Raw genomic sequence first — 22,753 nt, forward strand, 5'->3', positions numbered from 1 at the left:
TCGCGCTTGTCTTACGAATGCGGAGAATGGCCTTCTTAAACCGCGAACTCACGAAAACAAACGCCGATTTTGACGGCGACGAGCCGCGCTACAGAAGTGCATATACCTGGAGCTCCAATCGCTCTCGTTCCCCCAACCTGAGAGACGGGTCGAACTCCGCAGTCGCTCTCGTGCAGAGTTATCGCTCGTCTCTCCTGCTGTTCCATTTACATGGCATCCCTTCCCCGTTTTTGTTGCACTACCCTGTGTGTACGTATGTGTGCTTAGCCACGCTGCTGTTTCAGGGGGAGCAGTCTTTCGCGAGAGTTCAGTGTCCAGCAAACGTCTACAGTGCGCCTACACACCCATCGGGGGCCGGATGCGCCAAGCCTTGCGGCGGAAAACCACGTAGTTCCGCGTAGAGTGTGTTTTAAGGATTTAAAAAGTTTCCACTTCAAAAGACAAAAAATCAGTCTCCACTCGAGGAGGAAAGGAGACTACCTGTTGCAATGTGTGCGAGACGGACTGAGGTGTCTGCCGCCCCTGCGTTGGGAGAATCAGGCTATATACATAGCATTCACGCGTTCGCATCAGAGATGATCTCAGCGAGATTCCCAAATGTGAAATTCATCATCAACCGCAGCAGGGGGGACAGCGTATACCTCTCGTCCACTTCTCGCGCGAAGTAACCTGTGTGGATGTGGCGCCACTTTCCATATACCGACAGCACTGCGGTGCACGGGTGGTCCCCAGAAACCCGAAGATTTCTTTCCCGGAAAAACTGTGCAAAAACTGAGCAACGCGAACACGCGAAAACGAGGTTTCGGGTCAGTCTGTCTCGATCCAGGGGTCGGCGGAAACGCGTCAAAACCTGAGAATCACGAGTCCATCTCTACGTCGGCTCCCGCCGCTTTCGCTTGGTCGTGCTGCTCCAACAGCGCCTGTTGCTGCTGAAGCACGAGCGCTGCGTTCTTCGCCAAGAGCTCACGGCGAATTTCCGGGCCGATTTTCTCGTGGAAATGCACGCGCAGAACTTCCTTCAGCAGGCTCCTCTCGTTGTCGGAGAGACAGACTGCAGAAAACACACACAAATTGCGCACACGCATCTCCACCGGCTCTAACAGACAAGGGAAGAGGAACCGGAAAAGAGAACCGCTGCCCAGACACCACGGTCGCTTCCAGGGATGAAGTTCAACACACATCCAATACCGCGCTGAGGGTTCCGGCGAAAAGCAGACGCATCGTCAGTCAGGGATAACTGGGAATGAATCTCCACAAAAGTGCTTTCGGAAGCCAAGCGTTGAAAGTTTCATCCGCGCGTCGCCATCGCCGTGCCCCATAATTTGCGCCTCAGAATCGTGCCAGCGTTCCCACAAAAGTTCCACGACACCGAGGAACGATCGAACGGCTAGGGTGTCTCCACAGTGGAGAGCATGCATGACAAATATAGCCGTAGAACCATCGAGAACGATTTGACAGGAAAAACGGAGAAAACACACACAGCCCCCCTCTCAGATCCTCCCAACGCAAAGCAGAAAGCAGTCCTTGCGGACGCTTCCCGCGGCCACGTCACTAGCCAGCGCGCACAGGATTCGTCAGCATGCAAGAACACCGGAGACGCCTGGAGCACACACAGATGCGGAGAACGCTTGATGTGTCTCCCAGCCCACTGAAATCCTGCACTTCACGTTGTGGACAACAACGCTCTAGGGTGGTGTACAATACCGCGTTCACGAGGATCTCTGGTTACCCATTCGCGACTGCGTTCGCGAGGCTCTCGCGACGCTCGGGGAGACGAAAGAGTCTTTGCATGCATGGCAACAGACCATCAGGGGCAAATGCATATACGTGACGCACAATGGACCTAGGCTGACACGCGAGGCCCCGAGGTGAAGCGCCTAAGAAGTGTAGAAACGGGACTTACATTTGTAGCGTTGAACGAAGACGAGCAGAGCCTGATGCCAGGAGACCGGCAAGACGTCGGCCTTCTCCGTGAATCGGTGGAAATGAGACACGCATGCCTGCACTGCCTGAAAAGACGCGACACGGACACGACCCGGGGCACATCAGCTCGGCTTTCAAGAAAAGGAACCCTGCCCAACATCGAGGAGCTGTGTAGACTTTGAAGCCTGTTGCGTCTTGAATAAACGACTGGATGAGGGGTGACGAGTCCACCCGTAGATAAAAACGCTTCAGTCTCGCAGAAGGAAAATAAGGCCCCGAGACACATCCTGGGAAACCAGGACGAAGCACCTGAGGCCTGAGTGTGATCTGCTTGGTCCACGCCCCCAACCGACGAGCATACACCTTCACACACACCGAAGAACGCCGACGCAGGTGAAACAAGCAAACGCAAGGCCGCGAGGAAAAGCGCCAACGACACGCAGTGCAAAAGCGCGCGTGCATATACATATATATTTACATATATACACTTACATATATACATTTACATATATACACTTTTCCATATATACATTTACATATATATATATATATATATATACATATACAGGACATTGCACGAGTACCCTGACTGAAACAGGAAATCCAAATGTTGTGTGGCCGGGACTCAAATCAGATCGAGAAAGTGACCGCGTCGCATCAGAGAGCGTCAGAAGCAGAACTGGCTTTAACGGTCAAGACTATCATCCGGTTTCTTCGTCTGCGCCACGTTTGCACGAGAAAATCTCCGAAGGAATGGCGTGGACGCATGCAAACAAAAGAAGCCCGTCAAACGCACACAGCGTCAACGGACAACTAAACTCGCCGCGCATAATTCTCAGCCAGTAGGTGTGTGTTCACTCGAGTAGGCCTCTCTTTGCCGTCTCTTACATGTCGCATACAGGCGACAGCGGAACTGCCCCAGACACCCCTCGAGACGCACCTTCACAGGCAACGAGTATTTCTTGTTGATCAGGATTCCCATCAGCACACTGACTGCAGGCAACCACTGCGAAGGGGGGACCAGGGCTAGGCGCATGAGCGCGGCAGCGCCGTGCAGAACCGGAATGGAAACCTTCGCCACGACGCTGCCCACGATGATCGCCTCGCGATTGCTACAGCCCTAAAAGAAAAACGCAGAGAGCCACGCGAGCGGTCGTATGGAAAAACGTGCGCGCCTCTTCGGAGTATCAGAAACGACATCGAAGAGCGCATGCAGTCACCTGACGCGTGCTGGAGGCCTTCTCGTTCACGCAAGTCATCACTGGTGACAGGGAGAGGCACTATACACGAAAGGAGCTGCGAGGAAAGCATCTACGCTGGCGTACACCTGTCAACACACCACGCGGGAGAACGTGACGAGGAGCGACCGAGCGATCGACTGTAAGAAGACGTGTCCACACAGACCGTCGCGGGGCATTCGTGCATTTAGTGCGTGGGAGTCCCTGGGCCGGAACGCACCTCGAGAGCCAGAGGAAGAAAAATCCCTTTGAAAAACGCTGCGGGCTTGAAGAGCGCCTGAAAGACATGCGAGAGAGAACGAAGGGACAGTCAGCATCCAACGTCCCCTCGACGGGAGCCGCTCGTCGCTCTTTCTGGACCCATGAATAACACAGAAAATGCGCCCCCTTCCCTACTCTACGCCGAAGACATCAGAGAACGCACTCACGCGCAGTGGAAACTCCCCATCACGACCAAGTCAACGTAAGCACCTCCGTCAGCCTGGGGCGACAACAACGTCTTCAACTGCGCAGATTTTTCCACGCATCGGACTGTCAGAGACTGTCAATCATCAGCGAAGAGTGCTCTTCGACCTAAGATCGGTGAAAAACTTTATTACACGCGCATGCTCCACGATGAACAAGCACATCGAGATAGGAACAAAGTCATCCACACAAGACAGTTATTCTCCCTTCAGGCGCAGCACAGCGGCTAGAAAACGTGAATCCCAGGAAAAAACACGGCAACCTCAAGGCATCACAGCGTTGTCCAGGTGTCGGCGTGCCTGGGTCAGACTTGATCTACCACGGTCACTCGAGGACAAACTAAAAAAACCGTCACTGTGAGGGGCGTGTGCCATCCTCTTGATAAGGATCTCTTAAAGCCTCGCGAGGCAAAGAGAAGCTTCGGAGAGAGAATGACAATCGATTTCGGCTCTTGAAATCGGGGGCTGCCTCCCTCGTCCACGAGCGAGGCTGGCGAACCAACCTGCAGGATGCGGCAGCTACGGGGAAGAGCCGTTTTGGGGGGACACTGCTGACCAAAAACGAAAACAACGCCCGTTCCTCTCCATGCAAGGAACGCCCAGTTCTCGTCACATTCACGAGTCTCCACACACGACGCGTACATGCACAGCTCCACACTTCTTGGCAAACAGAGAGGCCGTCGGTGAACACAGACGGCGTGTGAACCCGTGGAGCGATGCGCTGCGCCGTGCGTTGTTGCTTACCTTCTTCAGAGCTTGGTAGAGGTGGTAGTTGAGTTTCTTGTTGTTCGCAATATCGTCTCGAACGGCAGGAAGCAAGACGAGACAAAGAAACCGCTGAGCACCTGCGCTCGACAGGTTGCTGCTGAAGATTTTCGTCGCCTCAAACATGGCCTGTTTTGACCAACTCTGCGGCTCTGTCAACAACAGCACCTCCTCCCATCTCTGCAGTCTGGGAAGAACCTTGAAGGCTTTCGGCATCCGACCGCTTCGATACTTCTGAAGAAAGGGACCCATGGCCGTGTACACCTCGACGACTTTGGGGGGCAAAGCGCTCGGGTCGTCCTCCGCTTCCACTGGCTCCTCGCCTCCCTGAAAACGCAAACAAACGATGCCAGGAAAAGACCTTGGTACACGCCGCCGGAACAAAGACTGCCGCAGTGGCAAGCAGAAACCCAGTACGCCCCCCCCCCCCAACTGGATGCACGGGCCTCCACGGGAAACGCTGCAGTCTGTACAAGCTGCCGCTCTCTCCCTCTGCCACCGGTAAACAAAGCCCGAAACCCTCTCTTTTCCGGTCTCCCGTTAGCCGCTTGGGGCTGTCATGTCGGAGCGGCACTGGAAAACGAGATCTGCGAAACGACTTACCCCTGCGCGTTCCTCTTTTTCCCGCAATTTCGCCAAGATGAAATCCGCGAGAGTCGGAGCAGCTGCGGCAGCGGCACCCTGCCGTTGCTGAACCCGCTTCAGGTACAGTTCATCCTCCTCGTCAGCCTCGCCGTCGATGACAACGAAACCGTCGGCATCCACATCTTCCGCATCCGATGGTTCACTGACATCCTCAGAACCGAGATCGCCGTCGCTGTCGCTTCCTCCGCCACTGCGGCCATTCTCGCTGCAGACAGACAAACAACGCAGGAATCGCTCGATGCAAAGAACGGGGGGCAAATGGATTACCCGAAGGCACGCGCATGGATTGAGTCCAGGTTCGTATATAGGATGAATGAAAGTCGCCTTCGTGGATGTGGTCTCCTTGAGCAGTCAGGAAATAAATGTCGATCTTCAGGGCGCCGAAAGATCGGCCCGGTCAGATATATGCTTGTCAAGAAAATCATCCTTAGCTCGATTTGTTGACGAAACAAAACCACGAACAAACACAGAGAAACCCAACGTCGAGTGCACGGACCATTTGACACATGGCCTACCGCAGCCCTCTAGGCAAACTTCCCACACAGCGTGCGCTAACGAGACACCCATAAACGTTTCACGGAAAACACTGAGGCCGTTGCATTACCACGCATTTGTCACGTAACGCACATCATTTTAAACGCGACACCAAATACGGCGGACGAGCCACATAGCTTCAAACTCAAAAACGCCAAACACACTCAAAACACTGCGGCATCCACTGTTGGAAGAACTGCAAAGAATTCGGAATACAATTGGACCTCTCGGAGACACCCGGCTTAGTCAGAGCGATAAGGGATGAGTAAAAGATTATCCTCAAAGGAGTTTCAGAAAAACAGCGTCATCCTTTTTGCCGAGCACGGAGAAAAAGTCTCCATGTCTGTACTCGCAACAGCTGCTAACACTCGCCACTGGATCCTGACGGCGACGCGATGGGTTTGAGAGAGAAACACACTCACCGGTCATGCTGCTGTTCCTCAACCAGGCGAAGAATTTTCTTGCTTAGTCGCTGGGGAACAACACCGTCAGCTTCATCGGGTTCAAAACCGTCGTCAGCTGGGTCGGTCAACTTTGATTCTTTGGCATTCTTGCCTTTCTTCTGGAACACGTGCGCCGTCTCCGGTGTATGTACACCTGCTTGACCCAGGATGTCGACATGTAGGGGATTATGGCGGTTCGCCACCTTGCGCTTTTCACTTTGAACCTTCGGCCTGAGAAAGGAAAATACCAATATCCGCAGACACACAAAACGAACCTCGGATAACGCATCACGCGACATCGGGGGAATGAAGCGCTCAACGGCTGCCTTCTTTCCCCACATGGGGAAGGGGAATCTAAAGCGTTTGTTGTCGCCGCATACAAAGTTTTGCCTTCACGAGACGTTGGCTTCGGCAAATCGAACCGAAGTGCCGTCACCAATCCGACAGTCGGACATATAGAAACGCCGAAGTGTGCAATCTCTGCCGCAGCATTCCCCATTTCTCGTGAGGGTCGGAACTGAAGAAAGCGACGTACATTTCTTCCGCCGGTCGTTTGACTTGACAAACGAGATACTTTCTCTACCGCACGCCGAGTTCCTCCGCGGCTAAAAAATATGGCCGCAACGCGTCCCTCTTCGGGAACAAGCGCGATATTTCCGATTGCTAGATCCAGAAAACTCGAGCAAACTTTGGAAAAAAGACATGCACGGCTCTCCCCACAAGCCCTAGAAACGCGATTTGTGTGCCCGTGGAAGGAGTCCCGACCCCAGTCAGCGCCGCTGCTCTCTCTACTTCAGAAAAAGTAGACAGGCGGCAGCCACCCAGATGGGAAGGGCGCTGCAAAACGGTGAAGCTGCCACGCGTTTTCCGAAAAAGCACACAAAATCAGCCGAGACAGAAGTTTAAAAGAAGTGTCGCCCAGGTGTCCATCGCGCGTGAAGATGCCTGGCGAATGGACCTTCGGCGTGGTTCACGCATCGGGCGCTCAAAAGGAAACGCCCGCATACCCCTCACCGATCGCAGCTGTTCCTTCCCGTGCGGGATGAAAAAACCCTCGGAACCCATCCAGCGAGCCGGCATTGTGGCGAAGGAAACTTTTAAACAGAATCGTGCTGAGGCAGTGAAAGCAGAGCCGGCGCAGCGTGCGCACCCCACAGAACGTCGTCGTTGGTCTCCGTCACTGTAGACAGCGCATATAAGCCGATTTCCTTGCAGGCTTCATTGTCGACAGAAAAGGCCATGCCGAGGGTTATGTCTCCCGCGCCCACACTTGACAGAGAAACAACGCGCTTTCTTTGCCTGAGAGGCAACCGCCTGTACGTGCCCCGGAGGCCTGTTGACTGCTGTCAGGATCCTTCCCGGGGAAAATTCACTACTCTTTTGGTTTTTCGCGTCTTCCTTTCTTCCGTCGTCGCCCAGCATATCTTCGTCTTCGCCGTCACAATGGAGGGCATTGCAGGTGCGTGTCAAGGCCGGTTTCAAAACGCAATTGGGGCATGCAGAGGATTTTCTTGCGGGAAATCCAGGAGAGTGTTCTCAATCGGTTTTGCGGACAACATCTCGCGGAGGGGGTTTTCCTTGGGGCTGTGGTAAACGACTTACTTTCCTGTTTTCTGTCCCCGTATACCCTACCCGTTGGTCTCGTTTCCGTCCGTCGCGTTCTTCCCAACTAAGCGAGGCCACGTGTCAAAACAGGGGAGCGGCCGTAGCCGGCACCCGAGAGAGTTTCCGTTGTCAGAAACTTCTCTGCTCCTTGATAGAGACGCTGTGCGGGTTTCTCTTGTTCGAGACGCTGCGTTCCTGTTCCGTGGCAACCACGGTGAACAGCTCGGCGGTTTCGGCGGCTCTCCGTAGAAGAGAGGCGTGTGTCATCCGTAGGGTATATTTCGAGGCGCTAGCCTGGCCGCTAATTCCACACGCCGGCGCATCTGTGTGCACTTTCCGCTGCGTACAAGCGGGAAGTGACTAACGAGAGCGAACGTGTAGGCTGCGTGGCGGACCCCCGCGCGTCCTACACAAAACGGGCCATCACGCAGGGAACGCGGGGCGGGCGAGGCAGCTTCTCCTCCGCGAAAGCCGCTCATTTTTTTTGTGCTGCGAGGGTTGCGAGTGCACAGCCCAGCGTTGCTGGGCCGTAAATGGGGAACGAGCGAGTGTGTGTTTGACAAAAAAGAGCGGAGAGCGCCGAGTGTGTGGAGGCACGCGTCTCGCTTCACTCAATCTCTATATTGTAGAGGTATCATTATCTTCCCCTCAGCGCACTTGCACACAAGTGTAGGGTCTAAGCTTGTTAGCTCTCGCAGAGAGGCGCAGAGTACTTCGCGTGCTGATCATCGCGCTGAATTGCGTTCCCTTTGTTTGTGCAGTTGGCCTGAAGCGTGGATATGTGGTCACCAAGAAGGCGACGCCTGCGCGCCCGTCTCGACGACCTCGCAAGCTGTCGCCCCGGATGAGCTCCATTCGGGAAATCATCCGACAAGTTGCAGGGTTCGCGCCGTACGAGCGACGCATGATTGAGCTGCTGAAAATCGGCACCGCCGCAACAACAAAGAGAGCCCTGAAGTTCGCCAAGAAGAGACTGGGAACCCACCGCCGCGGCAAGGGGAAGCGTGAGGAGTTGCAAAACATCGTCGCCGCTCAGCGCAGAAAGGCATAAAGTGCCGCTGTCGCAGGGCCGAGAAGTGCATTTCTTGCGTGTGCACGGTGGAATTTTCATCTGAGCTGAAAGACTTAGAACGAGGTCCGCTCGACAGAGCGCGTCACTGTGCTGTCCTCGCAGTCCTGTCGGGCACCTGCGTTGTACGTCTTGGGTGTTTGCGAGGCTTTTGTTGAAAGTCTGCAGATTTGCTGCCTGTGTGCTGAGCTCCTGTGGTTGTATTCTCTCTCCGTTAGACCAGAGAACGGTGACTTCTTGAACTGTATGAACTGGTTTCCATTCCCCTGTCCAATCCTGAGCGACGGTTGCGGAACGAGGGACCACAGCTCGGCGAACTCGCAACTACTGGTAGCGAGGCTCACCTCAGTGGAACAGAGAGCGCAGAATCTTGAGTCTTGGCTCTGTGTGTGGAGCAAACGTGGCCCAGAGACGGCTGCTCCTACAGTTTTCTACCAGTGCTTAGTGTAATCTACGCATCAACGTTCGCTCATACCGCTTAACAGAAGGCAAAGGCACGCAGCTACTGTGAGGTTCACACTGCAATCCACACGAAAGACGTTTGGTACCAAGGCTTGAGGTGGGAAAACGCACCAGCAGGTTGACGGGCACACACGCCGTGCCCTCGAGAGGGTCTGCCGCCAACACCAGACGAATTGTTTCGTGACGTTGAAATAACATGAAACTCAGTTTCGGACGCACATCGGTTCTGACTTTAATGGGAAGTTACTGTCAATGAGACAGTCTTAATTCTGTTCATGAAAGGACAACACATACATGCAGGCATCGCCATGGCGAGGACTGGCATGTCTTAGAGGCGCGCAATCCTGTAAGGAATCATCGTACACCATTCAGAGTGGTGAATTACCAAAATAGGCAATGGAACATGGCCAGCAACCTACAGGGCACAAATACCGCGGCGATTAGCACTGCTATCTCTGAATTCTGTAGGCCACTTAAACCGTCGGCAAAAACCTGCGGTGTGCCCCAGTCGCCCACTGTATACCATTCACATCCAGTGGGCAAAAAAAAGCCCCCGAAGCACGTGTCTCTAGAATTTGCCTCTTTTCCATGGAGAAAAACACTGGCGGTAGGGGGACGCGAGCACACTCTACCGTTGTTTTGTCTGATCACGCATATGTCTCTTCTGCCGCAGTAGGCATGGACTACGCGACGCGATACATCATCAAACAAGGAAATCGTTACATATGAATACGCTGGTATTCTCGCACATGCAGGCAAGCGTATATTAACGTTGCATCCATGCGTAGGCCTCCTGAGGCGCTGGGCGTGGTCTGCACGGTACTGTTAAACCCAGCAGTACTCATCGGCGGAGAGGATGCGCATGCATTGATACATTTCCACGGAGGACTTCCTCGCAGCAAATCTCTCATCTGCCCTGTGGCCCGTAGACATGAACATATACATTGTGTGTGTATGACCGTTTTGTGTGCGTAAATATATGTATAGTTAATGTATGACACCTGCGTAAGGTTTTTCTGTAAGATTCTGCGTGGCAATCACAAAGCTGTTGCTAAGCATCGCCAGCGGTTTTTTTTGTTCCTGAACGCTGGCTTAACCTCACGAACCGCGCATCGAGAGTCCATCCCACGAATTCCCCGTCGTGAGTCCTTTGCTCACTCTTCAAACGCAGGGGCTCTGCGAGGAATGACCCAGGGCGCCCTGGAGAAAACCCACCGCGTCTGAAAGGACAACCTTTCTTCCAGCGACATCCGCATTAATGTCTGACGCCTGCGCCCAGCAAATTCAAAGTCAGGAGGCAGTGTCCCTCCTGCCGACTGCAGCAAGCGATCCTGGATGGGCGTAGTCGTGTGCCGCCTCTGCCCCTTTCCTCGTACCTCGGTTTCCCTTGTTAGTCCAGCGCTTGGCGAAGACGCCTCTCTTTGCCACCGAGTTCGAAATCGCGTGTGTTCGAGTCGGTCTTCGAGGCTGTCGGTCTCGTCGGCGTCGGAACTCTGGGGCGAGGCAGAACCGCAAAACCGTCTCCTGTCGAAGGTCTCGTGCACACGTACTGCGCAAGACGGGGTAAACCCGCTAAGTTTTCCCTCCGGATCAGACTGGTGACCCCGGTCGGCGTTGAAGTCGCAGTCCCCAAGGGAAGCGGGAGCGCTTGCGGTATCCTTCCATCCTGCCGAGCCCTCCGCTCTCGGCGGGTCTTCACTGAAAGGTGTTTTGCTGGACACGTCAAAATCGGCCGCGCGGTACGGTCGAAGAAAACCGGAAGATGCGTTGCTTCCACTATGGCTACAGAATCCTGGATGCCCAAAACCGCTGCGGGTTGCTTCCGGGTCTTCCGTGCTAACACTGTCTACAGTCCCTCTGGAGCCAACGGAACCGCGTCCTTTTATTACAGTGGGAAGGTCTCCTTCAATGTCGGTGTCCGGAGCCAAGGGGAGACGGTGAGCCTGAGAGCGGTTTGCGGGGACAGACACTGCTTCTGCCTGGCGCTTTGCATCCTGCGCATCTCTACGGTGGGCGGCACTTGAGTCTAGGCTTGGGCCACGGTCACGCGAATCGAGGCCAAAACAAGAAGCGTTCGACAACACAGCCGGCAGGCTGCGTTGAGACGTAAATTCGGTCGTGACGCGGGATGCAGGGGGTAGCAGTGTTGCGAGAGTAAGCCCCCTGCCTTCAGAAATACGCTTCCGATATACGGCTGCTCGACTACGCCTCACTGCATAGAAACTCTGGCGAAAACAGCGAGTTTCTCGCATAACCTGTCCCGGCGCAGCCCCTGAATTGTACCACCCGTCCGCATCCATCAGAAGAAGCATCTGAACCAGTTTCGAGTGGACACAACACCATTGAACGTGTGTCTGTACCTCAGGTGAAACACCAAGTCCGAACTGTTCCTACGACAGAGACTGGAGGAAAAGAGATAGCACGCAAATGACAACTTCGACTCTACGGGGAAAAAAGCGGTGGATATCACTCATGAAATGAAAGGGTAGTTGACACGGCGCAATTTTTTACAAGATTCGGTTAGACCTGCAAGTAATCTGTGCCTCATGCCTATCAGTTTCTGGAGACAATTTGCAAAAATACAGGCAGTAAACACATGCATTCGTTATCTTAAGGGAACCGGGAAAAGCGATGTGGATGGCGCGACGGCAGGAGGCATCAGAAATGGTCAAAATGCTCACTGGAATAGACTCTCTGAACACGCAAGGCATGCAGAAGTCAAAATCAGGCAAAACCCTTGGATGAAGTGAAATTAGACGCGTATCACGCCGTGCTGCCGGTGTTTTGACGGGGGACAGCGCGAACAAAACCACAACATGGCAGATAAAGACCGCACGCTGCTTCCGCCACAGCATCAGGGCGTAGAGTTGTTTCATGACAGCACTTGCAACTTAAACCCTCCAAAACAGCAGATCCGTAAAACCAACGAACTCCTGGGAGTGTTCCTCTAGCTAGCAACGGGGAACTTGTACCGGTGTGCCAAAAAAAGTGTCTCTGTCCACCATGTAAATGTAGCAAGGGGAACAGGGACGGCAACCAACATAGAAAACAACTGCGTCACGCCACATGATGGCGTGTGAAGGCGCTGTATGAGGGGAAACGCAACAAAAATCCGAACCAGTCGTTTTCGAGGCTCTACCTTGTCGGTAAACGGTATAGGCCGTCGTGCCGCTAGTGCATCGAGATGGGAGTTCGGCGTTTGACCTGTCGTTGCACTGCGTGTCCCACAGTGATCCGCAAAATACGCTTCACACGCCGTGCTCTGTACCGTTCATACCATTCAGACTTTGCGGAAGAGCAATCATGCTTGGCCTATTTTCGGCACGGCCGGGGTAATTCTCTCTTTCATCGGAAACAACCGGCATAAGCATGATGGTTGAGTTGCCGTCTCCACCACTCACGGCCACGAGAGAGCAAGGAAGACAAACTACAACTGGAAAACTGCAAGATTCACTGCGTATTAACTCGGCATTATCCAAGCATTGAGAAACCGACCACAAAAGAAACTGTGGAACGCTTAATAAGCGAGGAGTCTCCCAGCGAGAGACTAATGACCTTTGGGCAGTCGCGGTCGCCAGTAACCGCACGTCAGCTACTTTCGAGCATGCAGCCATGCAGTGGTCGAGCCGTCTCTGACAGAGTTGGGTTTGTGGAGACGGATGAAATCTCGGTAGTCTTCTTGTACACAAAACAGTCATGGATAGGCTGGACAGAGCCCGTAGATCAGTCATGAGAAGCTTCTAGAGGAGGGCTTTCGCTTTTGCGATCGTCATCTGCGTGTGTAGCAACGAGCGCTCCCTCTGGCGACCGTCCCAAGAGAGTGCCAGGCAGCAGATGAAGGAACGAGGGACTCGTGGAATTTGGTCGCAAGGCAGGCCGGTACTTAGCACCCCAGTAAAAAGAAAGAACACGGCTATTGCGGGGCCGCCTTAATAGACTGGCGCTCCCATATCAACGGGGACTCTTTTGGCAAAAGGACCCCCCCTGCAATCGTTCTTCTGGGTCGGCCACGAAAAGAAGTAATGACTTGATTTTCTCTTGTGTCTGCAGGATCTGCGCCTCCAGCGAAGCAATTTTTTGCTTTTCATGTGTCATTTGAGTCCGTGCTCGATCGAGCTTTTCACTCGCACGGTCCACCAATTCCCGCGATGCAGTCTTCTCCGTCTCCAGACGTGCTTCTTGTTCGCAGCACCGAGAGCGGATGGACTCCACTTCCTTTGCCATAGCAGCGAGGTCTGAATACACGAAATCTATTGCTTTTCCTGTAAACATACCAGTGTCACAATTCGTGTGTACCGCAGAAGATGCACTCGGGAAACATAGCATGAGATGCAGCTTTTTTCGCAGCCATAATGTTGTTGGTGACAACTGTAGTAGTCTCATATGTTCTGTACAAGCTCTTGTTTTTTTTTGGAAAGGTGAAAGTAGTCCAGGTAGACTTAAAAGAGCATCACGTATGACGAAGATGTGCTCAGGAGTAACTCTGTTTAGCAAGGCAGAACAGTTGACGTCAAAACCGGTGGAGATTGAATAGCATGAAGAGCACACGGAAAGAGAGCGAACAACGCACAAGCAGACGACCAGAACGGCAGTACGTCTTTAGTCAGGTATTTCTACACATGCAGCAGGTGCTTGGTTCGCAAGCGGAGCAATCGCCTCCTGGAAGCCGCCTTCGTAAGGCTGAAAAATGTACCCGTTTTCGGATTGCGCGATATGGAGTGTGCAGCCTGTGTGTTGGGTTTTCCTCTGCGCAGCGCTCTCCTTTACTTCAGGTGACCGAACACTGAACGCCTGACATGCGGTGTGAACGGCTAGGCAGTGTCGCCAATTATGCGTGGATATCTTTCTGGTACCTTGGCTAGTTGGAAGATACTGCGTATCGGATGTAACAAAAAGATTTTCTGTGTTGCAGTTTATACTGCCTCCAAGACGACGGCGCCCCTCCAATAGTAATTGATATATTGAGCGGCTTGTGTGTGATTATCGCGGTGTTTACAACCAAGGAAAATAACACAGTGAGTACAGCGGGTTGTAGCATACATCTATTAATGTTTCATGTATAGTGCTAGGCAGCAGGCAGACTCTTTCGGGGCTACGAAAGAGAATCGCTTTCTCACGGGCAGCACCTGCAGGTTTCACGGCGAGATGCTAAATGCTTGATGAACTTGCTGGCTAGATGTGGAGAGTTTTGCCAAACGATATTACATGTAAGATACTTGCCTAATGTCAGAGCTTGTCTACTGTGCAAAAACTTGCCTGCACCGGGTTCATATTCGCTCTGTTTTAGACGTTTGATAAAAGTATCCTTGTTGGGCTCTCTACCGTCTGTGTCGCTGTTCCTGAGGTACCTAGAGGATTGAGAGTTTGGCAAAATCCTTGAAGTGACTGTTCGAAGGTCTTGCTGCCTGGTTTGGCCGAAGGGAAAGCACACGAACTGGACTCGGCAAGACAGTTATTCAATTCAGCGAGTCCGATATCGCCAGTGTTCACGAGATCGTGTCTAGCAGCAAGGGATTTTCCGTCATCCCGCGAGATGACGTTGGGTTGGTCGTTCTCTCCCCTCCTTTGTTCCACAGTATCGCTGCAAGAGGTATCACAGAACAGCCGCGTTCTGAGATCCCTATTTCCTCTCGGAGAACTCGTCATTTTTGCAGAGTATTCATTCCCACCAAGTTCTGATGGGGGTGTCTCCTCCATAGCTGCTCAAGGCTCGCGAGGGTGATTCTTTGGGCAGTCTACCAGAAGAAAGGAGATTTTACATGCGGGGGAGCCTCCTTTTGTTACGGTACGGAGAGAAAACATATACAAATTTCTGGGATGCCTCTCTGTCCCTGTAATCCCAGTCCCATCACAGCAAATGTGAGTGCGGGCATCAAGATCCCTCTATTAAAGTGGTGAATCATTCAAACCCCTTCGAAAACAACAGCAGAGGCGGGGAGACTTCGACAGTTTCGCTCTGTTGTGATACATCTTATCTGCTTACTAGACATGCGCGCACGCATATGCCTATGCAAAAGGGTTTGTCAATGCCAACATGCTTAAAAGGATTGCGGCACTCAAAAGAGTCGACAAGAAAAAATAACAGAAATGAGGGCTGCTTAAGGCCAACAATAGATCAGTTTGATCTACCTGTGATACACAGAAGAAATACCCCGCGAAGAATCATGTTCTCCATATAGCCGCAATGAAGTCCATCTAACGTCATTTAGTCACGGGGTGACCACAGAATCACGGGAGACTGAGCTGGCCGCCTAAGGAATCAGTGTGTATTTAGGGAGTCAATCTCTGTGTACCTTACAGGCGGAACGCCCCTGTTTTTTTCAAAGCTCAAATGCGGGTCTAGACAGAGATTCGTTGGAACCGACAGCTTTGCATGTTCTGTTCAATGCCGTATCAAGACGTATGCCACTTCACCCCCAAGGTCTCTTAACCGCTTGAGCAGGTGGCCCTAAAGCACTGTCTCATACATTTTCCCCAACTTGTTTCGACTGTCACGTGAGTCATGAGCAACTCAGCAACTGTCCAAACTATTCACCCCCACATGTAAAAAGCGAAAAAAGTGGTGGCTGCCGGCCCCACTCTCGAAAATTTTTTTACCAGGCAACTAGAGCCGAAAACCATTATTCTTATGAGATCGTACCATTGGTGAGAACACTTTTCGTTTGTTTTTTGACAGTGAGAATAGAATACGTTTTTTGGCCACAAAAGGCGAAAATGCCAGGACAGTCTTGTTATCGCAAAGTTTTCCTTTGTAGCCATCGCACGTATTGCCTTGCCAAGGTAGCCGGAAATGAATTTGCGAAAAGTGAAAGAATGTGCTTTTTATTTCTTCCTTTGAGGCGATATGGTGTAGTCCCGTGGGTAATACTCGGGGTTCCATGTTGCGAAATACGGGAGAAATGAGTACTCAAGCCGATAACCCAGGGCCGTACACGAACTTGTCTGAGACACCCCTCAAAGAAACAGTAAATCATACGGCCCACAAGAAAACGTAGCCGTTATACCTAATTATATACACGTATAGTACCCGAAATAGTATCGAGTGTATATATAGTGTCACTTCTGCACAAAGCGTAGAAGATCATCTGCTCCAACAATAGTTTTTTGCGGAACACTTCAGCTAGTAAACCAGGTTTAATCCAGAAACAGAATGGAATATGACATAAACGAAAAACACGCCAATTGCCTGGCGACGGGGTTGCCGCCTTATGGACAAGCATCATCGAACGGAGCCCCGCTGCTGTTGAGCAGAAGTTATTATGCCTTTCCTATTTCCAACAGTGTGGTGTCCCCCGCCTTGAGATCCTTATCAGTTTCCGGAAGCTACCGGAGACCGCAGAACAGATGGTCTGCGTGCTTCTGTGGTCGCTACATTCCTCTCTTCAAAACAACAACGCACCTCTTTGACAGGGGGACAGATCAAAAGAGAAATGCTGTGCGTCTATGGGGTATCTCAAATTGGCTCGTCGGCAGTAACGCGGCACCTGTCCGATTGCCTTGGCCCTGCATGATTAGACTACATTCGTCGAAACCCTATCAAGGCGAGGGCCAAGGAGACCGGAAAAAAGTCGTTATGACACACAGTTTCCCCCTGCGGACCACCGATAAAGTCTCACATCTAAGCACCGCTTTTGTTCTGTCGAGTAGCAAACAAAGGGGGGGAGGACAAACAGAAGACCGTGGTGAAGTTTCACCTGTACTGTTAGACAATGAGCGCATCCCACCGTTGTGTGAAACCGGTCCCTGTCCCGGTGGCCGTGGAGAACAACCCAGCGCCGAGAAGATGTACTTGATGAAGGACCGTCTTGGTCACGTTTTCGGTGACATTATGAAACTGAAGTTGGCGAATTCTTCTCGCCCTCTCGGGAGACACAGAATGCCCAACTCGCGATCGAACGAGGTGAACGGGACTTCCGAAACGTCAGTGAGGGTGCGCCCTAAAACGGAGAGAAAAAAGAAGATTGTTTTGACGACGAGTATTCTTGGTCACTGTACACCCGTGCTCAACCAAGCCCCTAGAGAAGATGCCCTGGCCCTCTCCGACCAGCTGGTTGCCCGCCTGGTCGCAAACGAGGTGATCAAAACTACTGTGACAAACGCCCGAAGCAGGATTGCGAAGCGGTCTCAAGGAGGAATGGATACACGGGAAAAACTTGTTTCCTGCTCAGGTGCTCAATGCCTCCAGAAAACGCTCGCAAACGGAACTTGCGCCATCAACCAGCGAACGAATGGTATGCCGTGAGGAGACAAAAGACGTACGATCTATGGCGAAACCCTTGAGGTTTCTGTGCAAGTGCGTGACCTGTTCCTTACCGAAACGTTTCATCGCAAGCATCCGACCCCCTTTGCATCCTCTGGGAGGAGAGATCGCTGCAGAACGGGATTCCGTTCTTCGGGGCCGTGTTTTCTCGCGGTTGCAAGTATCCACACGTTTTCGACGCTGAGTTTTATCTTTTAAAATTCCCACCGTTTGGGTCTTCCACACCAAAACCCTGCCTTGCGTGGTGGCTGGCCATGTCACTTTAGTTGCAAACAATCGTACAGAGAACAGACGACTAATGATAACTCGGCTCCTTCCACAAACCATCAGGGTTCCAACTTTCGAACCAGTGACACAATCTTGGAAAACGTGGATGAATGGCTAGGATTGTTGCGGCAGCATGAGTCCCTTCGGTTTCTATAAAAACCTTACTGTTGCCGTTTGGATGTGCTCCTTCATTCGACACGTGTATTCTTCTGCAGAACAGGCATCGCCTTCTGAGTCCAACCACAACCCGTTCTCTCCGAGGACGTCTGCTGCAGAGAGAGTGGCATCGCGAGGAGAAACAGCGGGCCCCGAAAAAGACACTGGGAAACAAATCCACAGTTCGTCCTCGAATGGCCGTAGGTTATCTTCTAGCTCCACCAGCAGTGACCCATCCATCAGACGGAGTGCCATCCAGGGAGAAGAAATGCGTCGCGATTACTTTTCCCGTCGCAGAGTGCATTCTCGTCCAAACTTTCAAGAACATGGGAAAAACCACTGGTCAGTGACGGTTCGGATGGGATCCCGAGCCGCGGTCGGACATCAGCGTAGCGAGGTCCATGATTACCCCATAAAAGCAGTCACTTCTCCAGTCGCATTCACTCACCGGATGCCCGTTCGAGAGAGGGCCACAACTGTATACCTGGAGAGTGAAGAGCTTGAAAATTTACCGCAGACCGAGACAGCGGCGCCATCAGCGAGACGACTGGAAGCCTCGTGCAGCTGCGAATGCCATGTGTTACCTCGTCCGTATCGAGATGGCATGCACACAGGACAGTGTGCACAGGTGGAAAGAGGAGACTGTGGATTGCTAATGAACACTGAACGGAAGACCTCTTCAGAGGCGGGGTCGGAAGAAGGTAGTTGGAGAGGCGGATTGGTGTCAGCGGATGGTCAAGATATCCTGGACGTATGGCCTAAAGAGAGAGATCCAGCTTTGGAGAAGGGGCTGTCGGTAGAGAGCAGGAAAGAACACGATGAAACGTGCTTAGAAAACAGAGAGCAACTGGACAGCGATGAGAGTCTTCGCGAGTCTCGGAGCACACTGCAATATTCCCATCAGTTCGGGATCCCGACATCATATCTTGTTGAAGAATTGCGAACACTGAACCGTCTGGCGAGCTTCCTCACGGCCTACAGAGCCATCCACGGGAGGTTAGAAAGGAGGACGCCACCACTGGTGTTGGCTTCGAAGGAGGCTAAGTCTGTCGTGGTAAGACTGATCAACGGTGACACGTGGTGTCATTCATGTAATCGACCAGCCAGAAAGTTTAATTCCCATCGTGCAAGTGCCAGGAATCAGTGGACGAAGAGGAAAGACCTCTATCACAGAACTGACGGTAACTTCACGCTGCTTGCAGCCCGACAAGAGGGGCCACCAGACTCGAGAGCACGGCTACACTGCCAGACAGTAACAACCTGTTTTCCTGGGACGGCGAGGGCTTCTGCTTGGATCGTAACACCGTTTCCAGGAATAAATACGAGAGTCCCATCTGTCGCTCCCCGTGCACCAGATGGTGCAGAAACTTCTGCGGTAATCACTGCACAGCCCGATGGAGATAAGTCCTGTCCGCCGGTCCAAGACTCCAGGAAGAAGCAACGTATTAAAAGCCCTGCACTATCACCGTTTCCAGAGCCGAACCGTTTTCAGCCTGTGCGAAGATCGAATAGTGTGGAGGTTTCCGTGGCAGGAGCTCGACGCCCGACCTCCGAGTGGACAGCAGAATTCAGCCGCGAGGTGGAATCCGGCGCGACTCAGGCCGAAAACCAACTTCATAGATCGACGGAGAACATCAGCAGAAAGGAACAGGACCACGTTGAGTCGGTCGCGAGTCTGCTTGAGGGATCTTCGCTGGAAACAAGTTCAAGCGAAATAAATTTGTCGAGAGTGACCCACCGGCTGACTGCGTTGTCAAAAGAGGAACTGCTGTCTCCCCATTGTAAAGCGGTGCCTAAGGACGGCAGCGGAGCTCCTGGAACGGTCAGGTTAAATGTGTCTGGGGCGACCACTGCAGAAACAGACGGGCAGATGCCTACCGGTAACGTGCCGGAAAGCACTCTTGTGCGTCACCGTCCTGCTTCAGTTTCCCACATCCACAGTTTCGACGAGGCACGGACACTGGGTCCGGACCCACAGTCTTTCATAAATGCAAACCGTGGCCACCTGACACCAGCGGTACTAAGGAAAGGGGAGATTCGGTATGCCCACGAAGTGTTTTTCTCGTCTGAGTGGCCTTCTTCCACAGTCGACGCACTCGATTTCGTGAATCTGGCTTCGACATCGACCCGAGCAGCAGGTATGAAATCAAGGGCGCCAACCCGTGGAGCTGAATTTCCGCCCCCGCTGCCAGGCAACTCCGCCGCCACTCGTTCTGTTAGGGGACCGCAATCACGGGCTGAAGCGCCTGGATCAACTCGAAGTCGCGGGGCAGCCGTGACGCGAGACTTCCCCAGGGCGAGAGGACCTCCACAGCGTTCGGGCTCGGATTTCGCTTTGAACAACCTGTGGCCATGTCCTGGTCGTCTGCCGCATTCTTACCGGGGCGACACGGTGCCTCGTACATACTCACCGCAGAGGGGTGTTCCGGGCAATATCCTCTGCGAAGATCGGTGTCGACTCTCCATAAGCGGACGGGATACGCTCGACAGCGACTCGAGCAGGCACTCCACGGGAGGCACGGGGTCGCGCGACAGCCAACACAGGAGACGGCTGTGTTCCTTATCTGCGCGTTCCCTGTTTGATAGTCACCCGATAGGCAACGGAAAGCTTTCTTTACATGGCCGCTCATCGGTCTCGGAAACGGCATCGTTAGTGGCTGGGGGCACCGCAAGACCAGAGTCCTCTGGAAAAAACTCCGTTGGAGTTGGTTCTTGCACTGAGCTCGGCACACTTGATAACCGGACACTGGACATCAGATATGGGCTGAGAGAACCTCCTCGGAGACACTTGCGCACTACAGGCACTGAACGGCGACAGAGTGTTTTCGAGAGACTCTACAGTTTGCGCAAAAAACCTTTGATTGGAGCAGGACTCTCCCCGCAAATGCTTCGAGCGGATAGTCGAGTAGGTGGTGCTGGGAAGCAAAGGTTCAGCTCTGTGTCGTATCGAAAGAGGGGTTCGCGCCCGCGTCTCAGGCGGGACTCCCACACAGACCAACTCCACCGATATCCGACACCATGTAGGTAGCAACAAGCTGGTGTGCAAATGATACGTGGCTCTTGCTGTCTCGCTAGTGAAGGTGAGGAGGGCTACTGCTGGGAGGTACAGGGGAGACAGCAAGAAATACTTGCTCGTAAAGATGGAGAAGCTGCAGAGAAAAGAAACAAACAACATTTCTCTGCCTCTGTGTAGAATTGCGTCAGCCTAAACATGCGTATGCAGAACCCTGATTAAAGTTTATTTTGCCTGCCCCAAATCGTTCAGCGACACACTCCAACGTCCTCTCTCGTCCGTTCTCGCATGATTATCGTACACAGTCTCCGGCGTCGGCACCATCCATCGCTCCAAAGCCATCGAGAACCTCGAAAAACCGACATGAAGCCGCGCATCCTTCTGGTTGCTAGCTGTATCACGAAAAGTACACTGGCTACGTTTTAATGCTGCCAACCTACAGTCCGAATGTTACACCTGCTACCAGTATCCCCCGCGGCATGGCAGGAGAGGGCTTACTGCAGCGTTTTTTTTTCGGATTCGTGGCACCGTCGTTTGTGAAAGGATACGCGGGCTGTGTCTGCGGAAGCGGATCACCCTCTTCAACACAAAACAGGCTGTTTCGGGTCAAACCCCGTCCGTAAAGTCCTGAAAGTGTGTCACTTTTCGGACGGTTTCGAGGTGTACGGTCGCCTCTCAGCTTCCCGGATAGACTGGCATTTACAGTTGTCAAGACTCTTCGCGCGGCGTTCGCGAATTCTCAAGCAGAGAGCGGAACCGATCGGCTCTGTGTGGCAATACACGTCCACGCCCCCGGATGGTGATGCCACGATTGCAGCCTGTTTCTGGATCATCGATCCACCGTACCATGCCCATTTCCTTCCTGTTTACAAAACAGGGATCCTGTGGCTGACTAGAGAGGTCCTTGAACATTTTTCTGGCCCACCTCCGCTTTTTTCTAGGTTAAGATTTGGGGATTCAATCCGGAATGCGACAACGGGGCCACACAGCTAGGACGATGAATAACGTGGCTAGATAGCCATGGCGTGAGCCTCCCCTCGCGTGTTCTCACCTAGCATTTCGGTGCATAGACTCCTTGTTCGACGCAGGAGGAAAGGGCGGGAAATGAGGCGTCGATGTGCAACTCTCCTCCTTTCTTTTTGGTTCTGATCGTCGGTTCACTTCGTGAGAGTTAGGTTCGCCGTATACTATTCTTCGTTCCCGGGACAGAAGGGCTGTTGTTGCTGATTCGTGCGTGCCGTCGTATGCCAGTGGGACGGGCAGAGGCCGTTCCTCTTCAGCGCAACAGAGGGAGGCAGAAGGCTACTTCTTCGGATATTTTCGAGTTTAGGAGGAGCCTCCTAGTCTCCACTGGGGTATCGGGGAATACTAGTGAGCGATGGCTCGGCTTTCTTGTCTTTTTCGGGCAGCGGCGCTCTAAGGTGTCTCTCTCTCCCCCATTCAAGCGGGGACTCAAGCACCCGCGTGTGTTTTCGAGACGCTCAACACGGGCTCAGTGACGCCTGTCGTTTGCGCGATTTCAAGAGCGATCTTTGCTTTGCTTATTCTTCCCGTTTTCTAAGTCGTGAGCCTGGCCAGGATCTATACTCCTCGCCCGGGAAAGCAGGAGCTGGTGGCACACACACCGCCACGGCGTTCACTGGCGAAAACGAGCCTCGGTCTGCTGGTGTTTTCGCTTCGCAGAAAGAGAAAGTCTGCCTTGTAGTTTTTCCCGTGTACCCTTCCTTTATGAAGAGTGAACTGTCATGTTGCCCCTCTTTTCCTCGTGGCGCCTGCTTTCCTGTCAATACAGTCCAAACGCCCTGGACACCGTCAACGCGTTTGTCCGGTCGACGGAAGAGCGTCAGAGGCGGCTCGCCCACATTGACGCAACAACCCAGATTCTGTGCACGTCGTTACAGTAACCAAT

The 22,753-nt window shown here is 52.9% G+C and overlaps 5 protein-coding genes across 5 annotated transcripts; 2 read left to right on the plus strand and 3 right to left on the minus strand.

Annotated features, from left to right (window-relative positions):
* Nucleotides 1-857: 857 nt before the first annotated feature.
* NCLIV_015610 (putative bystin) lies at nucleotides 858-7,092 on the minus strand (the record flags this gene model as incomplete). Its single annotated transcript, XM_003881753.1, has 9 exons — nucleotides 858-1,051; nucleotides 1,904-2,009; nucleotides 2,864-3,043; nucleotides 3,382-3,438; nucleotides 4,370-4,717; nucleotides 4,994-5,240; nucleotides 5,992-6,243; nucleotides 6,548-6,591; nucleotides 7,027-7,092. The coding sequence occupies 9 exons, from the start codon at nucleotides 7,090-7,092 to the stop codon at nucleotides 858-860; spliced, it is 1,494 nt and encodes a 497-aa protein (XP_003881802.1).
* Nucleotides 7,093-7,455: 363 nt separating this feature from the next.
* Nucleotides 7,456-8,668, plus strand: NCLIV_015620 (60S ribosomal protein L36, related; the record flags this gene model as incomplete). The annotated part of the gene is made up of 2 exons (XM_003881754.1): nucleotides 7,456-7,471; nucleotides 8,379-8,668. 2 exons carry the CDS (start codon nucleotides 7,456-7,458, stop codon nucleotides 8,666-8,668), a joined length of 306 nt encoding a protein of 101 aa, XP_003881803.1.
* Nucleotides 8,669-10,302: 1,634 nt separating this feature from the next.
* On the minus strand, nucleotides 10,303-11,460 carry NCLIV_015630 (conserved hypothetical protein; the record flags this gene model as incomplete). Its single annotated transcript, XM_003881755.1, has 1 exon — nucleotides 10,303-11,460. One exon carries the CDS (start codon nucleotides 11,458-11,460, stop codon nucleotides 10,303-10,305), a length of 1,158 nt encoding a protein of 385 aa, XP_003881804.1.
* Nucleotides 11,461-14,431: 2,971 nt separating this feature from the next.
* NCLIV_015640 (conserved hypothetical protein) lies at nucleotides 14,432-14,794 on the minus strand (the record flags this gene model as incomplete). Its single annotated transcript, XM_003881756.1, has 1 exon — nucleotides 14,432-14,794. One exon carries the CDS (start codon nucleotides 14,792-14,794, stop codon nucleotides 14,432-14,434), a length of 363 nt encoding a protein of 120 aa, XP_003881805.1.
* Nucleotides 14,795-16,298: 1,504 nt separating this feature from the next.
* On the plus strand, nucleotides 16,299-20,859 carry NCLIV_015650 (hypothetical protein; the record flags this gene model as incomplete). The annotated part of the gene is made up of 2 exons (XM_003881757.1): nucleotides 16,299-17,379; nucleotides 18,095-20,859. The coding sequence occupies 2 exons, from the start codon at nucleotides 16,299-16,301 to the stop codon at nucleotides 20,857-20,859; spliced, it is 3,846 nt and encodes a 1,281-aa protein (XP_003881806.1).
* Between the last annotated feature and the right edge of the window lie 1,894 nt (nucleotides 20,860-22,753).

This window comes from Neospora caninum, chromosome VI (assembly GCF_000208865.1).
Source record: "Neospora caninum Liverpool complete genome, chromosome VI".
Taxonomy (NCBI): Eukaryota; Apicomplexa; class Conoidasida; order Eucoccidiorida; family Sarcocystidae; genus Neospora; species Neospora caninum.